The following is a 20,242-nucleotide window of genomic DNA, read 5'->3' on the forward strand; positions in this document are numbered from 1 at the left end:
CCAGGGACTGCATTGCTAGCGCACCCTGTTCTTCTGAGAGGCTCCTGGAGAACTGCCCCCTACCTCTAAAGACAAAATGGGGACCTGTCCTGGAGCAGAGGAGCCCGAGCGACAGACAGGAGGGCTAGGTGACCTCGAATCTAGCAGAGTTTCTCAATCTTCCTAGGGTGAGATCCATCTCTCACTCTGATTCCCTCTGAGATCACCTGTAAAGAGGGACCATACGTATATAGTCTATCATCCGAACCTGGACACTTTGGGAGTGAAAAGAGGCCCTACTAATAACTATGCTGGGACACTGGGCAAAAGCCAGGATGGGCAGGTGTGGTCATTCTAACCATGCCTGCCCTGAGGGGTGCTGCTCCTGCCGTAACTCCATCCAAATATAGACATAAATCCATTCCAGTGATGTCCGAGGCATGGTTGAGACAGGCTAGCATAATCTACAGGTCTCCATTAAATCAGAAGGAAAAACTGAAAAGCAGGAAACACACACACAGTTAAGAATTACAAGGAAAAAAACCTTGCCTTTTCCTAGTCTAGGTTTCTGATCCTGAAGCAGCTACAGGCTGGCAACAATCCCCTGCAGATGGCTGACCTCTTGTCCCCCTGACTGCCCATCTGCTTCCGTTTGGTGAGTGCTATCTTATTTTCTGCTGAGGGATGTGGCCTCCCAGTTCCCCTGGGCAGTCGCTGCTGTGAAGAGCACAGACTCCAGTTCAGATCGTGACTCCCCACTCCCCAGTGATGAGACCCATCTTGGCTGAGTTATTCAGTATCTCTGGGCTTCAGTTTCCCCATGGGAACAATACAACCTAGCCAGGGGCTAGCAAGGAGGGGGTGTTGTTATGAGTTTCTGCCCAGGGTGCCAGGAATAAAGGGCTACATTGTTTATAGAGAATTAAAAAACAATAACAAAGCCTACTAAAAGTTAATCTGCTTTTTATTATCACCCTGTACCAGCAGTTCTCGGCAATATCAGTGATCAAATATTTCTCCCCTCTGAGGCTGGTGACTCCCAATGCCCTTTTTCCTTCTCCCCACTCTACCTCGGTACACCACTCTGACCTAATTCCCGGGGTTGTGGTGTAGATCAAACAAATAATGCATAGAAAATGTTTAATAATATTTTATGATAATAAATCGCCCTTTGGAAAATCCTCTAAAAGTGAATCCCTTGTCTTTCATTTTTTGTCAGAGGCCAGGGATTGTTGTATTGGTCTGGGCTATTTGGTTGCAAGTAACAGAAATTAAAATTGAACTAGTTTAGGCATTAGAAGAGGGAACTTATTGGCATCAATGATTTGAACACTGCGAAGGAACTCTTTCACCGGTTTATGTCTTCACTGCCTTCTTAGAGTCAGCTTCATTGTCTTAGATCCAACTCTCCATGAAGCTGGAATCATGGCTGCTGAAAAAGCTGTGCTCAGATTCCTAAAGAAAAAGGGGAGAGGTAGAAATGGTCACATTTTGCCTATGGAGGATTCTGATTGGCCTGGCTGGACCATGTCCTAGTCTTGGGGCCAGTCACTATGGACAGAGGAGGAGTGAGGTCCAGTGATTGGTCCAGCTTGTGTCAGGTTGCCCAGCCCTCACCCATTCGCTGTGGGCATAGGGTGGATGAGGTGCTATGATTGGCCTAGCTTGTGTCAGGTACCCAACACTCAACCAATCACTGCATCCCAGGAGATGGGATCTTATAAGATGGCAGCTTCTTGTTTGACTTCCATAATAAAGGAATAGCACAAGGTAACCAACAAGGTCCTACTGTATAGCACAGGGAACTCTACCCAATATTCTGTGATAACCTACATGAGAAAAGAATCTAAAAAAGAATGAGTATATGTATACGTATAGCTGAATCACTTTACACCTGAAACTAACACAACAACGTTGTAAATCAACTATACTTCAATAAAATTAAAATATTTTTTTTAAAAAAGGAATAACACAAGAACATTGTGGTGGGGGAGGTTCTGGGTGGGTAGAGGAGCAGTTGTCCTTAGCAACTCTACTGCCCATTCAGAGACCCCCGCTTCTGGTTTGAGAAGAAAATAGCTTGGCTACAACTTCAGAATTGGTATATTTGTACCCTTAGTTGTGTCCAAACACCTGCCAGAGATAATGAAAAATGAGGGAAATGTACCCACCCTCGGTAGCAGAAGGCCCATTCTCTCCCAGGCTCAGTAGCTGTGGCTCATGCTCTGGAGTTTGTTCTGGAACAGGCCTTGTGCACTCTGCTTAGGTTCCTCTGCTGTGGGGTGTTTGTTCCTGTGTGCACAGCTGCTGGAATGGCTGCGCTCAGCCTTTTGAGAATGAGAACACATTGTCACTGGAACAGCAACCAAAGTCTCTTCTAGCCCCTGGGCTCCCGTTTCAGGGGCCACACATTTTTGGAAGGACATCAAATATTGTCCATCATGGAGCCGTCGCTTTGCTTTTTTTGCTAATCATTTTCTCTTGTTTTCCTCCTTTTCAAACCAAGATAAGATGTTTCTAGTTTTCTTAAGGATTCTTTTGATGAAATAATTCTCATTTATATTTGTATTTCTGTTATAGCCTGGGGAGCTGTTTTATGAGCACAAAGCCTTCTTTTGTGATCTTATCCAAGACAAACTTCTGATTCTTCTTTTATCAAAGAGTTACTACTGACCAAAATAATACTTAAAAATCAGCTTACTGAAAACAATTACAGAAGGGCCCTCTGCCCATAGAAAAAGGTGCTCTGTTGTTGGACTCATTCTTCTTCTAAAGTAGGAGTCAGCAAAATGTTTTTTGTAAAGGCCCAGATAATAAATATTTTTGGCTTTGTGAGCCATATAGTCTCTTTCACAACTACTCAGTTCTACTGTCGTAGCATGGAGGTAACCATGGGCAGTACATAAGTGAATGGTCATGGCTGTGTTCCAATAGATATTTAAAAACCAGAGAGTGAGCCAGCTTTGGGTCATAGGTCAGAGTTTGCCAGCTCCTGTTCTGAAGCATCTTATGCTTTTTCACTGTCTTTTAAAAATTATAGTTAAAATCCGGGATGTGTCATCATTCTTCTTTCTATTTCATGGAGCAGAAACACTGAATATTGGTCAATGTGTTAACTGCAGGGTTCACTAGGACCTGGTATTAAGAGCCTTAAGAAAATTTTTTTCATTTGTTGCAGTAATTCCGTTTTCAGGCATCTGTCCTAAGCTGATATGGCTATTTTTTTCTCTGTAGTTATTTACCACAGCATTATTTGCCACATGAAAAACCTGGGAACAACTTAAGGTCCCATGGTAAATTGTCTACTCAAAATAATATCACAGAGCCTTTCAAATAACATTTATGATTAAATACTTATGAGTTTATGTTGTACTATAAAGTGGAAAAATATATACCATGAAACCTCATTTAATTAAAAGAAAAGAGCAGGCAGGCATAGAAAAAGATTGACAGGAGATACACCTAAGTATTAATAGTTTTTTCTCTAGAGAGGAAGATTATCTGGGTTTTTTACTGCGTACGTGTGTGTGTGTGTGTGTGTGTGTGTGTTTGATTTTTCTAAAAAGACCACTTTAGTTTTAGAATTTTAAAGAAGTATTTTAAGGAGAAAAGTGGTTCTTCAACCTTTTAGCCTGAGACAGTGTAGTATGCATTATTCTAGAATCTTCCTTAGAGAAGCCAAGAGGCAGGGGCTGGGTTGACTCTAGGAGAGCCTCTCAGACCTGTGCTCTGTAGTCCAGGACAGTCATCTTAGGACTCACAAAGTGGCTGCCTGGAGCCTGCCAGTCAGTTATACGCTAATTCTTGAAGGGGGTTATTGAGCTCTTACGTGTAAGTCTTCAAATCCCCATAGAACCTTCAAAGTAGGTAGGTCTGATCCTGCTTTCCAGTTAAAGGGACTGAGACAGAGAGAAAGGAAGTGACCTGCTCCTCTCCCGCAATTGCACCTGCAGGATCTATGTCTCCCATCCTTCCCAGCCTTTCTCTTTGAAACAGCATACTTCAGGTTTGGGATGTGTTATTAACTCGCTCATGGTTCTCCTTTGTACATCAAATTCAGAAAAAATATCTGCTTCCACAGCTGCTGGTGGCGTTGGAAGATTTCTGGGGCTTCTTCGGAAAAGTGGGCCATTGTGTAACGTGAGACCTGCCTGCTCTGGTGACCGGCTGGATGCCAGTGCTCAGAGAGAGGCTCATGGCTTCTGTACTGAAAGAAGGAAGACCTGATGGGATGGGAGGCTTCGGGCACTGGACTGGCTGAATTCAAAGAACTGGTGAAGTGGGAGGGCCAGAGTGAAAGGACTAGCGGGTGTGAAATTTGTGGTCCAGAAAGGGATGTGTGAACGTAAAATCTCCAAGGGAGCAGTTGTAGATTCCTGTGAGTTCCAGAATACGGTGGTGGGCGTGGAGTCTGCCATGGGGTGGGGGGAACATACTCAGAGTTGAGGAGGGCAAGTACTGAGGCAGGGATGCTAGGTGAGTCCTCCACATGGATGCTGAATCCATCCATGGTGACAGCAGGTTTTGGGGTGAAGAGAAGGACTACGAGAGATGTGCTAACATCTAAAAATGAAAGAGGAACAGCGACCCGGAGGTTTGAAGACTACAGAGAACGGGGGGAGAGGGGTAGTTAGGGAGTTTGGGATGGACATGTACACACTGCTATATTTAAAATGGGTAACCAACAGGGACCTACTGTATAGCACAGGGAACTCTGCTCAATATTATGTAACAACCTAAATGGGAAAAGAATTTGAAAAAGAATAGATACATGTATATGTATAACTGAATCACTTTGCTGTACACCTGAAACTAACACAACATTGTTAATCAACTCTACTCCAATATAAAATAAAAAGTTTTTTTTAAATACTGTAAAAAAAAAAAAAAAGAGGGCTTGCAGGTGAACGAGGCTGACATGGTGAGTCTGGAAGGAGCCTGGGGTCCTATGAGAGGAGTGCTGGTTTGGAAGGGCTCTGGGGGCCCAGGAAGATGGCAGACCTACCTCTGACCCCGTAGCATATGGGATGTGAGAGAACAAGTCTCTTCTCCAGAAGAAATGCTGCCAGGGAAGCAAGCAGTTCAGGCTGGACTGTTAAGTCAGGGGGCCTGGGGAAAGGCCCTCCGCTTCTGAAAGGAGCTGAGGATGTAGGAGTTTGTTTATTTCAGAGTGGGTGTTCCAGAGGGCACCTAGAGGAGATGAGGGAGGAGGGGGACGGGGGGCTTGGATCGTCGTGGTTGAAGAAGACAGAGAGTAGAGAGAGGTGACCAGGGTGGCCGGGAGTTTAGGCACCGGCCAAACGAAAGCAGGATGAGATTCACGGTGGGACCAGCCAGTGACAGGATTACAAAGGAGCGAGTCCTCCTGACCCAGTGGATGAGGTTGGGGGTCAGGGGAGATTCTGGAAGGGGTCAGCTTTGGCCTGGTTGATTGTGTTTCTAGGGACCCACTGGGAACCAGTCCTAGAAATCCAGACCCATGGTTCTAAGCAGACCAAGGTTTCTGTGGTTCAGGAAAGAAGGTTAAGAGCAGTGTAAATAGCAGCTCTGTCTCCGTGCTTGCTTCTCTTCTGGGGAGCCCCGTTGTAAGTAAACTCGACACCCAGTTGCCATGGGATGGAGCGTGATTCTCAGTCCATTACACTGGGACTCACTGCCCAGAGTCAGGGGTTAGCCCCCTACCTTCATACATCTCCCCTGCTATTAAATTTGTCAAAAATCCAATTTCCATAAGCCTTTCAGGAACACACCTACTGCATAAAGTAGGCGTGCTTTCCATTCCCAAGGAGCCTGGAAAGGGGGTTCGTTGTGCCTGAGGAAATTGGAGAAGCTCACGGAGAAATAAACGCTGAAGCTGTGGCCCCTCAGGGTCAGGACAGCAGACCACGGAAATGTGTTTTTTCATTTCCTCATGTTCCCAGGGCTCATGTGCTTCGCAGCTGTGATTTATTTTCACAGCACACTCTGGAATTTGACAGACTCTCATGCTGGCCTGCTTCACAGCTGAAACCATTTGCCATTTGGTAGATGATGAAGCAAGTGACAATTTCCACTGAAACAGCCCTGAAAAGAAGACGTCTGTGAGTGAGACAGACAGGTGTCAGACGCCGGCAGACGCCCCGGGGCCTCCTCCGTGCGGGGCGGTGCCAGAGCTCCCAGCAGACAGACAGCCGGCCAGACGGGCTTGAACTCTGGGGTGCGCCTCCTGCTTAAAGATGCGTGGCTCTGTAGGGGGCATGGTGGTGATTACCGGTGGTTGGAGGGCTGCTCACCCCGCACCCTACAGAGCCCTGGGAGCGAAGGCTGCAGTGTCCCAGCTGCTGCTGCAGGTGCTGGGGAAAGAGAGTTGACGCCCCTTCCAAAACCCTGCGTGCCGCCCCTGCTCCCTCCCCTCCGCTTGAAGCAGTGGGAGTCACTTGGGTGGGGGGGGGGTGCCTTCTTCAAGGACCTTTTGATTTCAAGTGATAGAAACCCATTCAACTACTTATTGCAAAGGCGTGGCTCTCTGACCACTTTCTTACTCTGACTTTATTTTGTTCCAGCACTTATTTCCTCTTGACACACTCTCTCTCCTTCTCTCCCCTCCCTTCCCTCCTACTCCTTCTGTTCCTTGGTTTTTGCTGTCTATTCACGCACTGGAATCTAATGGCCTTTGCCTGTTTAGCTTTGTGTGCTTATATTAGTGCCTACATATTGTAGGTGTTTCATAAACATGTATTAAATGATGGCAAGATGACACCTTGGGTAGATTGTGACAATAAATAGGAGTTAGTCAGGCAAAGGGAAGGGAGGTTCCCAAGGCAGCTGCAGGGAAGGCCCAGAGCTGAGAGGTGAGAGTGGCCCCTGGGGACCCATGATGAGTCATTGCATGCCAGGGAGGGAGCTGAGCGGTGGTGGGTGACTGGTCGGCAGGAGGGGGTGACAGGTAGAGTGAGGTGAGCAGAGACCAGATCTTGGGGGACCTTTTAATGCCATGAGGCATGCGGGATCTTAGTACCCGATCAGAGATTGAACCCACGCCCCCTGCAGTGCAAGCGCAGAGTCTTAACCACTGGACCGCCAGGGAAGTCCCATTGGGGGACCTTTGATACTGGGCTGCAGGACTTGGATTTTATTGGGAATCCATTGTGGGGAGCATGAAGGGTTTTCAAGGAGGAGTGTGACAGGATCATTTGAAGTCTGCTGGGTAACTCACACTTATTGCTTTCCTTCTGTGTGCAGATCACTTGTGTATGTGTTGTATCACAATGATCCTGAAAGTGAGATCCTATTCCTCCATTTTGCAGGAATAAAACTGTGGACTAGAGAAGCTAAGTGCTGGGGGTCACACAAGGCATAGAGCCATTGTCATTTTTGTGTTTTCAGTAAAGCCTTCCGGTAGCCGTGCAGAAGCCTGACTGAAGGGGGCAAGGCTGTGGCAGCACTCCATCCAGGGGAACAGCGAGGGCAGATCTAAGTAGTAGCAATGCAGATGGACGTGTATAGACCAAGGGTGTACAGGAGGGAGAGTTGACAGAATGGTAGTAATTGACCAGATGTTGGAGTGAGTTTTTCATATTCACTCTTTAATAAGCAGTTATAGAGCACTTTCTATGAGCCATGCTCACTTTATAGTATTAACCCATTTAATCCTCGCAACAACCATCTGAGCAAAGTGCTATTATTATCCTCGTTTTACAGACGAAGAAGCTGAAGCACAGAGATGCTAGGTCACTTGCCCAGGGTCACACAGTAAGTGAAGGAGGCAGGATTTAAAGCTAGGTCCATGCTCTTAGCTATTAGATTTCTAGATTGAGCAACTGAGTAGTGGTAGTACCAACGACCAAGGTAGGAAACTATGGAAAAGGCAGCTCTGGACGCTTTGGACAGGAGGACGGATTTGGTTTTGGACCTGTGGAGTGTAAGGTGTCTGAGATGCCCAAGAGACAGTTGGACACAGAGGAGCTTCCCAGAGGTCTGGCTGGAGATGACATCTTGGTGTCATCGGCATGTAGGGAGTAGGGGAACCAAAACATTACTAGAGGGTCCTGGGGAGAGTGAGAGAGAAAAGGAGCAACCCCCCCACACCCCGGGAGTGCCAGGCTGGGCTGAGGAGGAAGAACCACCACAAGGGCTGAGAACCAGCAAAGGAGAAGCAGGAGAAAGTGGTGTCCTGGGGTAAGGATGTTCCAAGGAGGAGGGACTGGTCAAGGTCAGGGATGAAAGCAAGAGGGACTGAATAGTGTGTATTGAATGTGGCAACAAACAGGGACCCTGTAGTCTAGGCTGGAGCAGCCTTGTGAGCTGTAGAGAAGGCAGAGCGCAGGGGCCAAGCCGTCAGGAGGAGCGGGGCGGGAGACAGTGCACGTGGGCAGGACGCTCTGACTGCGGGGTTTAGGGGGAGGATGAGAACTTCAGAAATCGGGGGACAGGACGGGAACTTCCAAGAAGGTTTTTTAATTTGTTCCCCACCCCACCCTGAGACACCCATGATGAAAGATATTTCATGATGTTTGAATACTGGAAGGAGCGGATGGTAGGGAGGGGAGAAGTTAGAAATAACTGGGTTGGAGGGCTCTGGCTGATGGAACAAAGCCCATTGTGGGTGGGGAGGATGCACTGAGATTCAGCATTTCTTCCTCTGAGATGAGAGCACAGCGGGTGATGGGTGCAGATGCGTGTGTGTTTTAATGTAGGAACAGGGAAATAAGGAGGTAACAATCCATTTATACTAGCATGTTACTTAATGCCAATTGTGTTGAAAAGTCCTCTTATGGATGGGTAAAAACAACTCAGTTCAACTAGCAAGCATATACAGTCGAGCCTCAGTATCCATGCAGATTAGTACCCGCCACAGATACCAAAGTCCATGGACGCTCAAGTCTCTTATATAAAACAGTGTAGTATTTGCATGTGGGATCTTAGTTCCCCGACCAGGGATCGAACCCACGTCTCCTGCATTGGAAGCGTGGGGTCCTAACCACTGGACTGCCAGGGAAGTCCCCCTCCTGTATACTTTAAATCATCTCTAGATTACTTGTAACACCTATATGTAATAACAGTATAAATGCTATGTAAATAGCTATTTCAAGTTTTGCTTTTTGGAAATTTCTGGAATTTTTTTCCCCAAATATTTCCCATCCGTGGTTGGTTGAATCTGGGAATGCAGAACCCATGAAATATGGAGGGCTGATTGTACACTGAATCAGACACCATCAGTGGTGCTAGGACACAACATTTTAAACTTGATTCCTTTCTTCAAGGTACAGAGCTCAAGGTCAAGGAAAATAGACATGTAATTAAATCATTACAGTACAATGTGGAAAGTGTTATAAATATCTATTTCTTCCACCAGACATGGTGGTAGACATGATCTTGCGCATATTTGCATCCCCTGAGCCTCACAAGATGCCTGTCTCATGAAAAGCATTTGATAAATACTGAAGGAAGGAAGGAGGGAGGAAGGGAGGGAGAGAGGGAGGAAGGAAGGAAGGAGGGAGGAAGGGAGAAGAAGGAAGAAAAGGACATGGAGAAGAAGGAAGAAAAGGACATGAAGCTCTGCCTGAAGAACTTAGAAAAGATTTCCCAGAGGTTGTGACATGTGAACTGGTGCTGAAGGATGAGTAGCAGTTCACCAGGATGACAGTTCATGTGGAACAGAGAGAGAATTTCTGGCAGAAAGGACCATATCTGCCAATGTGTGACGGCACAAGGCACTTATAGAGATGCCTGCCTAGTGAGTGCTTTGATGAGGCCACGGTCCAGAGCTGCTCTCTGTACTGCAGGGAAGCCTCTAACCACATGTGGTTGCTAAGCACCCAAAACGGGGCCAGTCAGAATTGAGATATGCTCTACATGTAAAATACACACCAATTTCAAAGACTTAGTATGAGAAAAGGTGAAATATCCCATTAGTAATTGTTGCAGGGATTACATGTTGAAAGGATAATGTTTTGGATATATTATTAAAAGTAATTTTACCTGCTTCTTTTAACTTTTTAAAAATGTTCCTGCTAGAACATTTAAAATTACATAGATGGCTCTTAGTATGTTTCTCTTGGACAGGGTACTAGGAAATGTAGGGGAAATGAGGTTGAGTGGCAGGCAGGGGCCAAATCATGAAGGACTCTATAAGGACCTCCTGTAAGCAATGCAGTTTTTCTTTAATTTTTATTTTATATTGGAGTAGAGTTGATTTACAATGTTGTGTTAGTTTCAGGTGTACAGCAAAGTGATTCAGTTATACATATACATATACATATATCTGCCGCAGACCGGCTGCAGAAAGCTAGAAGTTCCTGGCGGTGAGGGGTAAGGAACTGAAAAGCACCAGTATGGGGTCAGAAGGGCCAAGACAACTGATGGTTGCAAGGCAAGTTTATTCAAAGAGCATGAATGTATATATAGGTTTAGTACGGAACGAATATCAGACAATAAATCAGTAAACCTTGTATTTCCGCATAATTCTGTCGCCACTATCTATGCACCACTATCTGCGTCAGCATGCCTTATGGGCCATTCTTTGGAGATACAGACTTCCCCCTCAGGGCAGCACGTCCTTCTTCTGGGGAACAACCAGGGGCTCTTAGATGCAGAGCAGGCACCTGGAGCGAAACTGGCCGCAAGCCATTTTCCTTTTTTACGCTCAATACCGCAGCGTCAGGAGTGCATACCAAGAGAGAGACAAGCAGTTCTCCGGAAAGCAGAAAGCTGAATAAGCTTACAGCTTGGGGGCCACCACATTTCCCCCTTTTTTATTATTTTTTAAAGCTTGATAATGAAGCTTTAAGCCATGAACATCCTGACGCAAGACAGCGAAGCGCCCCATTACAAATCTAACAACACAAGGTAATAAACCGATCACCAATAAAAGTAGTACACCAATTGATATCAGGCCTGAGAGCCCTCCATGAATCCATTGTATCGGGTTTAGCCCTTGTAGTTGATCTAATAATCCTTGAATCAAATTCTGGGGTCCATCTTCGTCCAGGTGGGCCTCTTGAATAGCTTGTATTTCGGCATTTAACTTTTGAATATCAAGGCTAATGTGTCCATCAGTCCATACACTTAATATATGCATTTTTACTTTTTCCCAATCCCATTGTGAATCATTATATAAATGTTGAGTTACACAAATCCAGGTATATTTGGCATGACAAATCAAACGCATTTTTAATTTTAAAGCCATAACTTGATCCCCTATTCCTATTAGAACATTTTTTAATTCATCTACTTCCGTTTTTAGTTGGGTATCAATATGACTTTGTAGGGCTAATGCTACACTAGTATTTTTAGATAACTGATTAACATAATGAGCCTGGTGAATAGTTTGTGAAAGAGCAATCCCAGCAGTGGCCGCAGTAGCAGTTAAAGCTGCTAAGGCTAGGATTGCACATATTAGAACACCTATAAATCTCTTTGGTCGTTTTAATGCTTCAGTCAATTCCAGCCAGGCTTGCATGCCAGTGTTATGATACCATGGTTCAGACAAATTAACAGGTAACATTATATAAGAAGGTTGCTTCATAATCATAACAGATGTAGATCCTTTAACGGGCAAAACACAACTACTAAAGATACAATTAACACAAGTAATATTATAACCTATAGGATTCATAGTGTTTTCTACAATTAAATCTCCAATCAATAAAGCATAAGGAGGAGCAACGCAAGTAATCACCGGTCTATAAGAAAAGGATAAGGCAAGTTTCCAGAATTCCCATTGCTTGTAAAAAACAAGGCTGTTATTATTAACGGGGACAGAAGAAACTAGTATAGTGCCATTATCATAATCTAAAGTACACCAGACAGAGGCTTTAGTCCATGTATCATTACAAACAGGAAAATCAAACTGCGGGAATTCAGAAGCCATAAAAGCAGGAAATTGTAGTCCTGTGACAGTCTTTACGACCGTAATTTGATGTCCAGCTAATAACGTCCCTTGATTACCTATGGTAGTTTCAATACACAAATAATGTCCAGTATCTTCAATCCTCAAGCGATATATGCATAGAGAATGATCCAACGAAGTATTAGAAGCAAGCTTAGTTACTCTAGCATTTATATGAATGGGAACGTTATCCTTATACCAAAATACAAAGGTGGATAAATCTTCTCGTCTAGAAACAGTCTGTTTGCAAGGAAGACAAATATTAGATCCCACAGCTTTATAATTTTTACGTAAATGAGTAAAAAATTGAGAATTTACAGTGGTTTGGTAAGAAATAGCATGTTCTAAAGCAATAGCCTTAACACAACCAGAATTGGTACTCATAGGACTTAAACAAACAGGGGGAGTATTAAACCAATTAGAGTAATTAACAGAAGTATTAGTAATAGGCAAATTTCCTAGCACTCTTCCAAAAGTAGAATCATTATAGAAAATTGGAAGGTCAGCTTCAGACCATGTAACAGGTTGTAATAAAGGAGGATCGGGTACATAAGCCCAATAAGATTTAGCCTCTATAGGTGGGGCTGCCAATACAGCTATCATGGCTAAAAAAAAGGTAAGAGGAGAGCGAGGATGAGCACTCTCCTCCATAATCCTACGTGCTTGAAATACTAAACATTGCAATTGATACCAAGTAATTTGATTTCGATCGCCCCTCGCCTCCCTGACAAGTTGTCTCCTACTCCGTCGCCGCATTCTTCTCGTCCGCCGGGGGAACCGGTTGGGGTGTGCTGTGGTCGATTGCGAGAGCCTCAGGCGACGCATTCTTCGAGTCAGGGTGTTTATTGGTGATGGCATGATAATGTCGAACCAAGCGCTCCGGGAGCCACCGCGGAGAGTCTGCCTCCCTAGGGAAAACACAAACATGGCCTCGGCTCCATACTAAAACAGGGTCTGGTCCATGCCAAAGGTTAGTCATGGGATCTTTCCATTTAACAAGCGCTTTTTCAGGAGGGGTTCCAGAAAGACCTGTAAACAATCGTTCATAAGGCGTGTGACTAAATGCATCTAAAGTTAAAAAATTTAAAATAAATAAAGCATGATTAAGCATAATCTGAGGAGATCTATCATATTCCCCCTTTTTTATTTTTTGTAATGTAATTTTTAATTGTTGGTTGGCACGTTTTACAATACCTTGACCCTGAGGATTGTAGGGAATGCCTGTTTTATGTGAAATATGGAAAGTTGCACAAAAATTGGCAAAAGCTTTACTCGTATATCCTGGAGCATTATCTGTTTTTAAAGCTTTAGGAATTCCCATAGATGCAAAACAATGAAATAAATGAGTAATTACATATTTAGTAGATTCCCCAGCCAAAGGCGTAGCACATATAAAATTAGAGTAAGTATCAACAGTTACATGAACAAATTGTAATTTACCAAAAAAGGGAATATGAGTAACATCCATTTGCCAAAGATGATGAGGGAGTAAACCCCGAGGATTGACTCCAAATTGTGGAACAGGAAGGTGGGGTAAACATTTAGAGCAGGACTTAACAATGTATCGGGCTGTTTCTCTAGAAATAGAGAATTGTTTTTGAAGCATAGCAGCAGATTGATGATGTAAATTATGTGATTGAGTAGCAAGATCCTGAGGTTGAGATAAACTTAAGGCTATAATCTTTGTATTTTCGTCAGCCAATTGATTTCCCAAAGACAATGGGCCAGGGAGACCTGAATGGGCTCGAATATGTAATATGGCTACAGGAAAGTCATGCTGACGAATAATCTTTTGTAGTTGAAAGAAAGTCTGAAACAACTGAGAATCAACAGTATTGCCAATTATAGCAGTTTCTATGTTATGCAAAATAGTAACCAAATAATGGCTATCCGTATAGAGATTAAAAGAACGGTGTGAAAAGATTTGAAAAGCCAAGGAAATCGCATGTAATTCAACTCGTTGGGCAGAGGTATGATCTGTTTGTTCTTTATGAAGTAAGTCATCAGAAATAACCACAGCGATGCCATTGGCAGAACCATCAGTAAAAACATTTGGGGCATTGAGAATAGGAGTTGAACAGATAGTTTTAGGAAAAATAAATAGATGTTGAGTAGCAAAATGAAGGAGCTTATTAGAAGGATAATGATTATCAATAATTCCTGAATATCCAGCAAAAGCAAGAGCCCAAGTATCAGAGACAAATAATAGCCAAGAATATTGATAAGTAGTATAAGGTATAATAATAGAATTTGGTTCATATCCTACCAACTGAATATTTCTTCTACGACCCAACTGAACAAGGGTTGCTATTAACTCATAATAAGGTGTAATGACTTTATTAGGCATATTTTTCATATGAATCCATTCAAGAATTCCTGTTTCTTGCCATAATAAGGCGGTAGGGGTATGTGACGTAGCACAGATTATTAATAGTATAGGTAAAGAAGGCTCAATTCTAGTTAGCTGAGCAGATTGTATTGCTTTGTTTACAAGCTTGAGTGCTTGTTGAGCTTCAGAAGTTAAAATACGAGGGGAAGAAGGATCAAGACTTCCCTTTAGGATATTAAAAAGAGGCTGTAACTGACCCGTAGTTAATTTTAAAGAAGGTTGCAGCCAATTAATATCTCCTAATAACTTTTGAAAATCATTTAAAGTTTTAAGAACGTCAGTCCGTATCTCTATCTTCTGAGGTGTAATATTATAATTTGTGATATACTTACCAAGATATGAGAAAGGTGGGTTCATCTGTACTTTGTCAGCAGCAATGACTAATCCTGATCGTGACAAATGACTTTGAAGGGAATTATAAGCCTTAAGTAAAATATGTTTATCAGAATAAGCAAGTAATAAGTCATCCATATAATGAATAAAATATATCTGAGGGAACTGTTTACGAACAGGGGCAATAACTTGAGCTACAAACTGTTGACATAAAGTAGGACTATTAGCCATACCCTGAGGCAGCACTTTCCATTGATAACGTTGCATAGGTTCTATAAAATTTAAAGAGGGTAAGCTAAAAGCAAATCGCAACTTATCAGCCGGAAATAGAGGAATAGTAAAAAAGCAATCCTTAAGATCAATAATAATAATCATATAATTTTTAGGTATGGCTGCACCCAAGCTGTAAGCTTATTCAGCTTTCTGCTTTCCGGAGAACTGCTTGTCTCTCTCTTGGTATGCACTCCTGACGCTGCGGTATTGAGCGTAAAAAAGGAAAATGGCTTGCGGCCAGTTTCGCTCCAGGTGCCTGCTCTGCATCTAAGAGCCCCTGGTTGTTCCCCAGAAGAAGGACGTGCTGCCCTGAGGGGGAAGTCTGTATCTCCAAAGAATGGCCCATAAGGCATGCTGACGCATAGATAGTGGTGCATAGATAGTGGCGACAGAATTATGCGGAAATACAAGGTTTACTGATTTATTGTCTGATATTCGTTCCGTACTAAACCTATATATACATTCATGCTCTTTGAATAAACTTGCCTTGCAACCATCAGTTGTCTTGGCCCTTCTGACCCCATACTGGTGCTTTTCAGTTCCTTACCCCTCACCGCCAGGAACTTCTAGCTTTCTGCAGCCGGTCTGCGGCAAGTGGCGCCTGCACAGGGACCTGAGTGCGTGAGGCATTTCGGAAGATTTCAGGTAAGTAGAACTCTCGAGTGAGATAGTGTGGCCACAAGAAATAATTTCGTTTTTAGGACGGTAACTCGAGAAAGAGTCAGAAGTAAAATAATATGGGACAAAAGGGCTCTAAAGAGCGTGATTTATTTGCTCAGGTTTTGCTTTCAATGTTAAAAGCCCGTGGAACTAAGGTAACTACCTCACAACTTTTGGAATTTTTGCAATTAGTATATGATGCTTGTCCTTGGTTCCCTGAAGGAGGATCAGTGGACTTAGCAATTTGGACTCGTGTAGGAGATGAGTTATCTAAATATCATGAAGTACATGGACCATCTTCTGTTTCAGATTCCATTTTTAGCTTGTGGAATTTAATAAGAGATTGTTTTAATCCAATTTATGATTCAGTTCCAAAATTAACAGCTAAATCTGTAGAACATATTGCTGCAGTAGCTACTGCTCCTCCGTTGCCACCGAGGATAAAGAGTGTTAATTCACTTGATGATGATGACTTTTCTTTTGATTTAGCGGGTGAAGAAGCCAAATATGAGGCTGAAAAATATCCTGATGAAAATATTCTTCCGCGGTTACAGCAATTACGTGTCTCTGTCCCTATCCCTCCTAAGCTTAGTCCTTTACAACAAGCAGTACGGGGAGCTCTTAATAGAGGGGAGGATCCTTTATTCTGCTGCCCGGTGGTGGAACGACCTAATCCTCAAAATCCACAACAAAATAATCGGGAATATCAGCCTCTCTCCTTTAAGGTTTTGAAAGATTTAAAAGCAGCCTGTGCACAATATGGGCCTATAGCCCCTTTCACTATTACTATGTTGGATACTATTGCAACAGAAGCATTGCCTCCAGCAGACTGGAAATCTATTGCTCGTGCTTGTCTCACTGGTGGCGACTATTTACTTTGGAAGTCAGAATATTATGAAAAGGCTGCTGAACAAGCTGAATAAGCTTACAGCTTGGGGGCCACCACATATATCTATTCTTTTTCAGATTCTTTTCCCGTATAGGTTATTACAAGAGTATTGAGTAGAGTTCCCTGTGCTATACACACTCCTATATATAAAATAGATAATCAACAGGGACCTACCATATAGCAATGCATTTTTAAGCCAAGGCGGGCACAGTCAGATGCGTGTTGTCTAGACAGCTGTCAGCCGTGTGAAAGGTGGACCAAGGAGAGAGGATGCTGGGGGTTGGAAGTGAATGAGTCTCCCTCGAGGAATGATGAGCCAGATGAGATGGACCGACTAAGTGTGCAGTAGGCAAGGGAGAGGAAGGTAAGATGACATCTAGAATTCTGGCTTCGATTGCTGTTGGATGGAGATGCTTTTGTGGGTATCTGGGGAGTGGGTGATGCCTCCTTCGAGGTATACAGTCAGCTGCTGGTGGTTTAGATCTTGGTGCTGGAGGTGTAGACGTAGGGTCATTAGGATAGAGGTGATCATCAAAACCTCGGAGTGGATAAAATCGCATAGGGGATGCACAGAACAAGAAGAGAAGATGGCTGAGGTTGGAGCCCCTGGGGGATGAAGGGGCAGACACGAGGAGAGTGGAGAGTGCTTGTCAGAAGCCAAGGGGAGGGGGGATTTTTGAGAATCATTGTGCCGTTGAGTAGAGTTCTGCAAAGCAGTCAGATAAGTCAAAGAGAGAACACATTTTGGATTTAGCAATAAGAAAGTTGTTGGTGACCTTGGTGAATGCCGTTTCCATGAAGTAGTGGGGGAGAAAGCCGAATTGGAGGGACTGGTGTGATGGAATTGAACAGTGCAGAGACAGCAAGTGTGGACCACTCTTTGAAGAAAACAAGGCATTTGAATTGTGTGGATTTCATTGCTTAAAGAATATTGGGAATTCCAAGAAGCAAACGATTTGCGCGAGCGTTGCCCCGTGTGTTTGCATCTGAAGAGCTCTCCCTGTACCTGCACCACCCCCCCAATCAAAGGCAGAGACTTATGCAAATGTCCTTTTCTCTCTCTCTCTCAGGCCGGATCTTGGACCTGAAGACTGGGACGGTCAAGAAAGAAGGGCAGCAGTCATCCATGAGGATGTGCATGGGCTCCCGGAGGTCCTTCATCTGCAGGATGAGGTCTGTTTGGGGGAACAGTGGGCTGGGCTCTGATGGGGTTGCTCCCTTCTCACCTCCGCCGAGAGTCCTGATGGGCTGTAAGATCACACCTTCACTCTGGTGATGTCATCTCCTGACTGCAGCGTGTGAGCCTCCTCCTTCTTGGTCTGTCTCACCTGTAAATGGAGAAGATAAGTCGACAGTTGGACATATAATTCAGGAATTCACGGGAGAGTTTGGGGCTGAAGACAGAATCAGGGATTGACGACAGTGAGGTGTAGCTAAAGCCCTGAGACCACATGAGATCACCTGGGAAATGAGTGTTGCTAGAGAAGAGGTCGGAGCTCTGAGCTCAGGCCACCCCTGCACCAGGGAGGCAAGGAAGAACCGGCAGAGACTGAGAAGGAGCGGCTGGGCAGATGGCAGGGAACAAGAGAGGGAGAAGGAAGTTTCCAGGAGGAAGGCGTGGTCCACTGCCAGATGCTGCTGCTGATTCCCAGACACGAGGACTGAGGATGCATCACTGGACCCCAGAGGAAGAAGCAGCAGCAGCTGGAGCTGCAGGCCGGTGAGTGAGGCGGGCGTCCTCCTCTCCTCCAGGAAAGAGGTCGGTCCCCGCTGGCCCGGGCACGTGGTCTCCCAGGCTCTTCTTGAGCACTTTTCCCAACAAGTCCACCCAAGTCCACACCGATCCTGATTCAGCTCCAGCGCCTCCTGCCCTCTCCGACCTCCTCCCCGCCCCTGCCGAGCTTCCCGATGCTCCGATCTCAGGGCCGGGCACAGTGGAGCCACTCATTACCGTCACCTTCCTCCAGTGGTTTGCTTCTGGGACGGGGACTTACCACTTGAGCATCTGTTGGGAACTATGAAGTTACAGACAATCGATGTTTAAAATAAGTCTATATTTTCACTAATTCAAAGTCACCTTTTAAAGCAACTCTACTTCTTAAACAAAAACTGTTAATCTGGGCTTCCCTGGTGGCGCAGGGGTTGAGAATCTGCCTGCCTATGCAGGGGACACGGGTTCAATCCCTGGTCTGGGAAGATCCCACATGCCGCGGAGCAACTGGGCCTGTGAGCCACAACTACTGAGCCTGCGCGTCTGGAGCCTGTGCTCCGCAACAAGAGAGGCTACGACAGTGAGAGGCCCGCGCACCGCAATGAAGAGTGGCCCCCGCTCGCCGCAACTAGAGAAAGCCCTCGCACAGAAACGAAGACCCAACACAGCCAAAAATAAAATAAATAAATAAATAAATAAATAAATAAATAAAACTGTTAATCTACAGGCTAAGCCATCTCAGATCACAGGTTGCCTGTGTTAAGGGGAGACCTGCCTCTCTAACCTCTAGGTGAGTCCTGAGAACCAGCAGAGGACTTGAGTATGGCTGTCCTTTCCTCCCAGTTGGCTCCTCTCCAGGCTGAGCATTTGGAATGCTTCCAGAAGACACGGATGGAATCCCCTTCACCTCCTGCCTCAGGTCATAAGGCGGTGTTGGAGTGACAATACACGAGCATCTCCTTGTGATTTAGCACTGAGGCTGCGCAGCCTGCCTTCCCTCTGTTCAGCCTACAGCGGCAAGCTGGGGGGCTCAACTCACATGCATTAGTGTCCACCCAGGGACAGAATGCCATCAGTAAATGTAGTCCAACACAGCAAGGGCTTTCCGCCATGCTTTGGCCAATAGGGTAAATGCCCATCCTAGCTTGATGGACGTTCAGTCTAGCACCAGCAATGTGAATTCTTAATTGCACCATCTAAGCAGTTGTCTTGTGAATAAATTTATTGGAAGCATCAAGTTCACCATTCCTGAGTAGCCTCCAATGCCATTATCACTGCCCTATCGACCAGATTCAGGCGGTCCACTCCCTGCCCTGGTGCCTCTCAAGACATGCTCTAGGTAGCTTTTCCCAGTGCCAGACCCACACTACCTGGATTTACCTGTAAGGTGAGGAGCACTGCCATCTGCTGAGAGCATGGCCTTCCCCTCCAAATAAAGCAGCTTAGTTTCAGGAAGACACTGGGCATCCCCAGGCAGCAATGTCTTAGATTGACACTGCTGTGAAAATACGCTTGTGCTGGCAGCCATCCCAGGTCTCAGAGTATATAATTGGACTCTTTGTTGTATTGAATACTGAGGCATCCAGGGCATTACCTGCTATGTAGTTGGGAAGTGGAAGCGCATGTAATGAGTGGACGTCCTGAGAGCACAGGTCAGAGGTTGGCCACAGTGCAGGCTTTGGACGTGCAGAGCCTGGATGCTGAGAGAGTTATGGAGAAGGCAGAAAAGGTGCTACCAGAGTGGGCAGTGGGACGCCTCACGTCCCCTGCCTCCCAGAGAAGGACCCCAGAAAGCCCTGATTCCAGACTCATCCCTCCCTGTCCCCACTCTGTCCTTTGCCATCCGCAGGCTTGCAGCTGTCTGCTTATTCCTAGTGCCAGAACATTGCAGGGGAGGGGGGCAGTTTCCACACTGTGAAGCTAAAGCCTGAGAAGATGCTTCTGTTCATCAGCTGGCAACGTCTGTTTTGAGTTGATGCCTCTGCTCGGGCCTGGAGAGACACTGTTGCTGTCATCACCCCCTTCCCTTGTTTCCTGAAAGCCACCAAGTTACACTGAAATGATCTGCAGGAGGGAACATGGCCAGGATCCTCCTAGTGTCTTTCTGGATGTCTGCGGCTCCTGGGCTGGGCCCTGAGA

The 20,242-nt window shown here is 45.1% G+C and overlaps 1 protein-coding gene across 6 annotated transcripts in view; it reads left to right on the forward strand.

Moving 5' to 3' along the window:
- Positions 1-20,242, forward strand: part of ARNT2 (aryl hydrocarbon receptor nuclear translocator 2) — a 209,022-nt gene that overhangs the window by 93,138 nt on the left and 95,642 nt on the right. For all 6 annotated transcript variants that reach the window (XM_057543556.1, XM_057543553.1, XM_057543558.1 and 3 more), the window contains one exon: positions 17,463-17,565. In XM_057543556.1, coding sequence (XP_057399539.1) covers positions 17,463-17,565 — 103 coding nt within the window. The remainder of the gene's footprint in view (positions 1-17,462; positions 17,566-20,242) is intronic.

Source organism: Balaenoptera acutorostrata, chromosome 3 (genome assembly GCF_949987535.1).
Source record: "Balaenoptera acutorostrata chromosome 3, mBalAcu1.1, whole genome shotgun sequence".
NCBI classification, from domain to species: Eukaryota; Metazoa; Chordata; class Mammalia; order Artiodactyla; family Balaenopteridae; genus Balaenoptera; species Balaenoptera acutorostrata.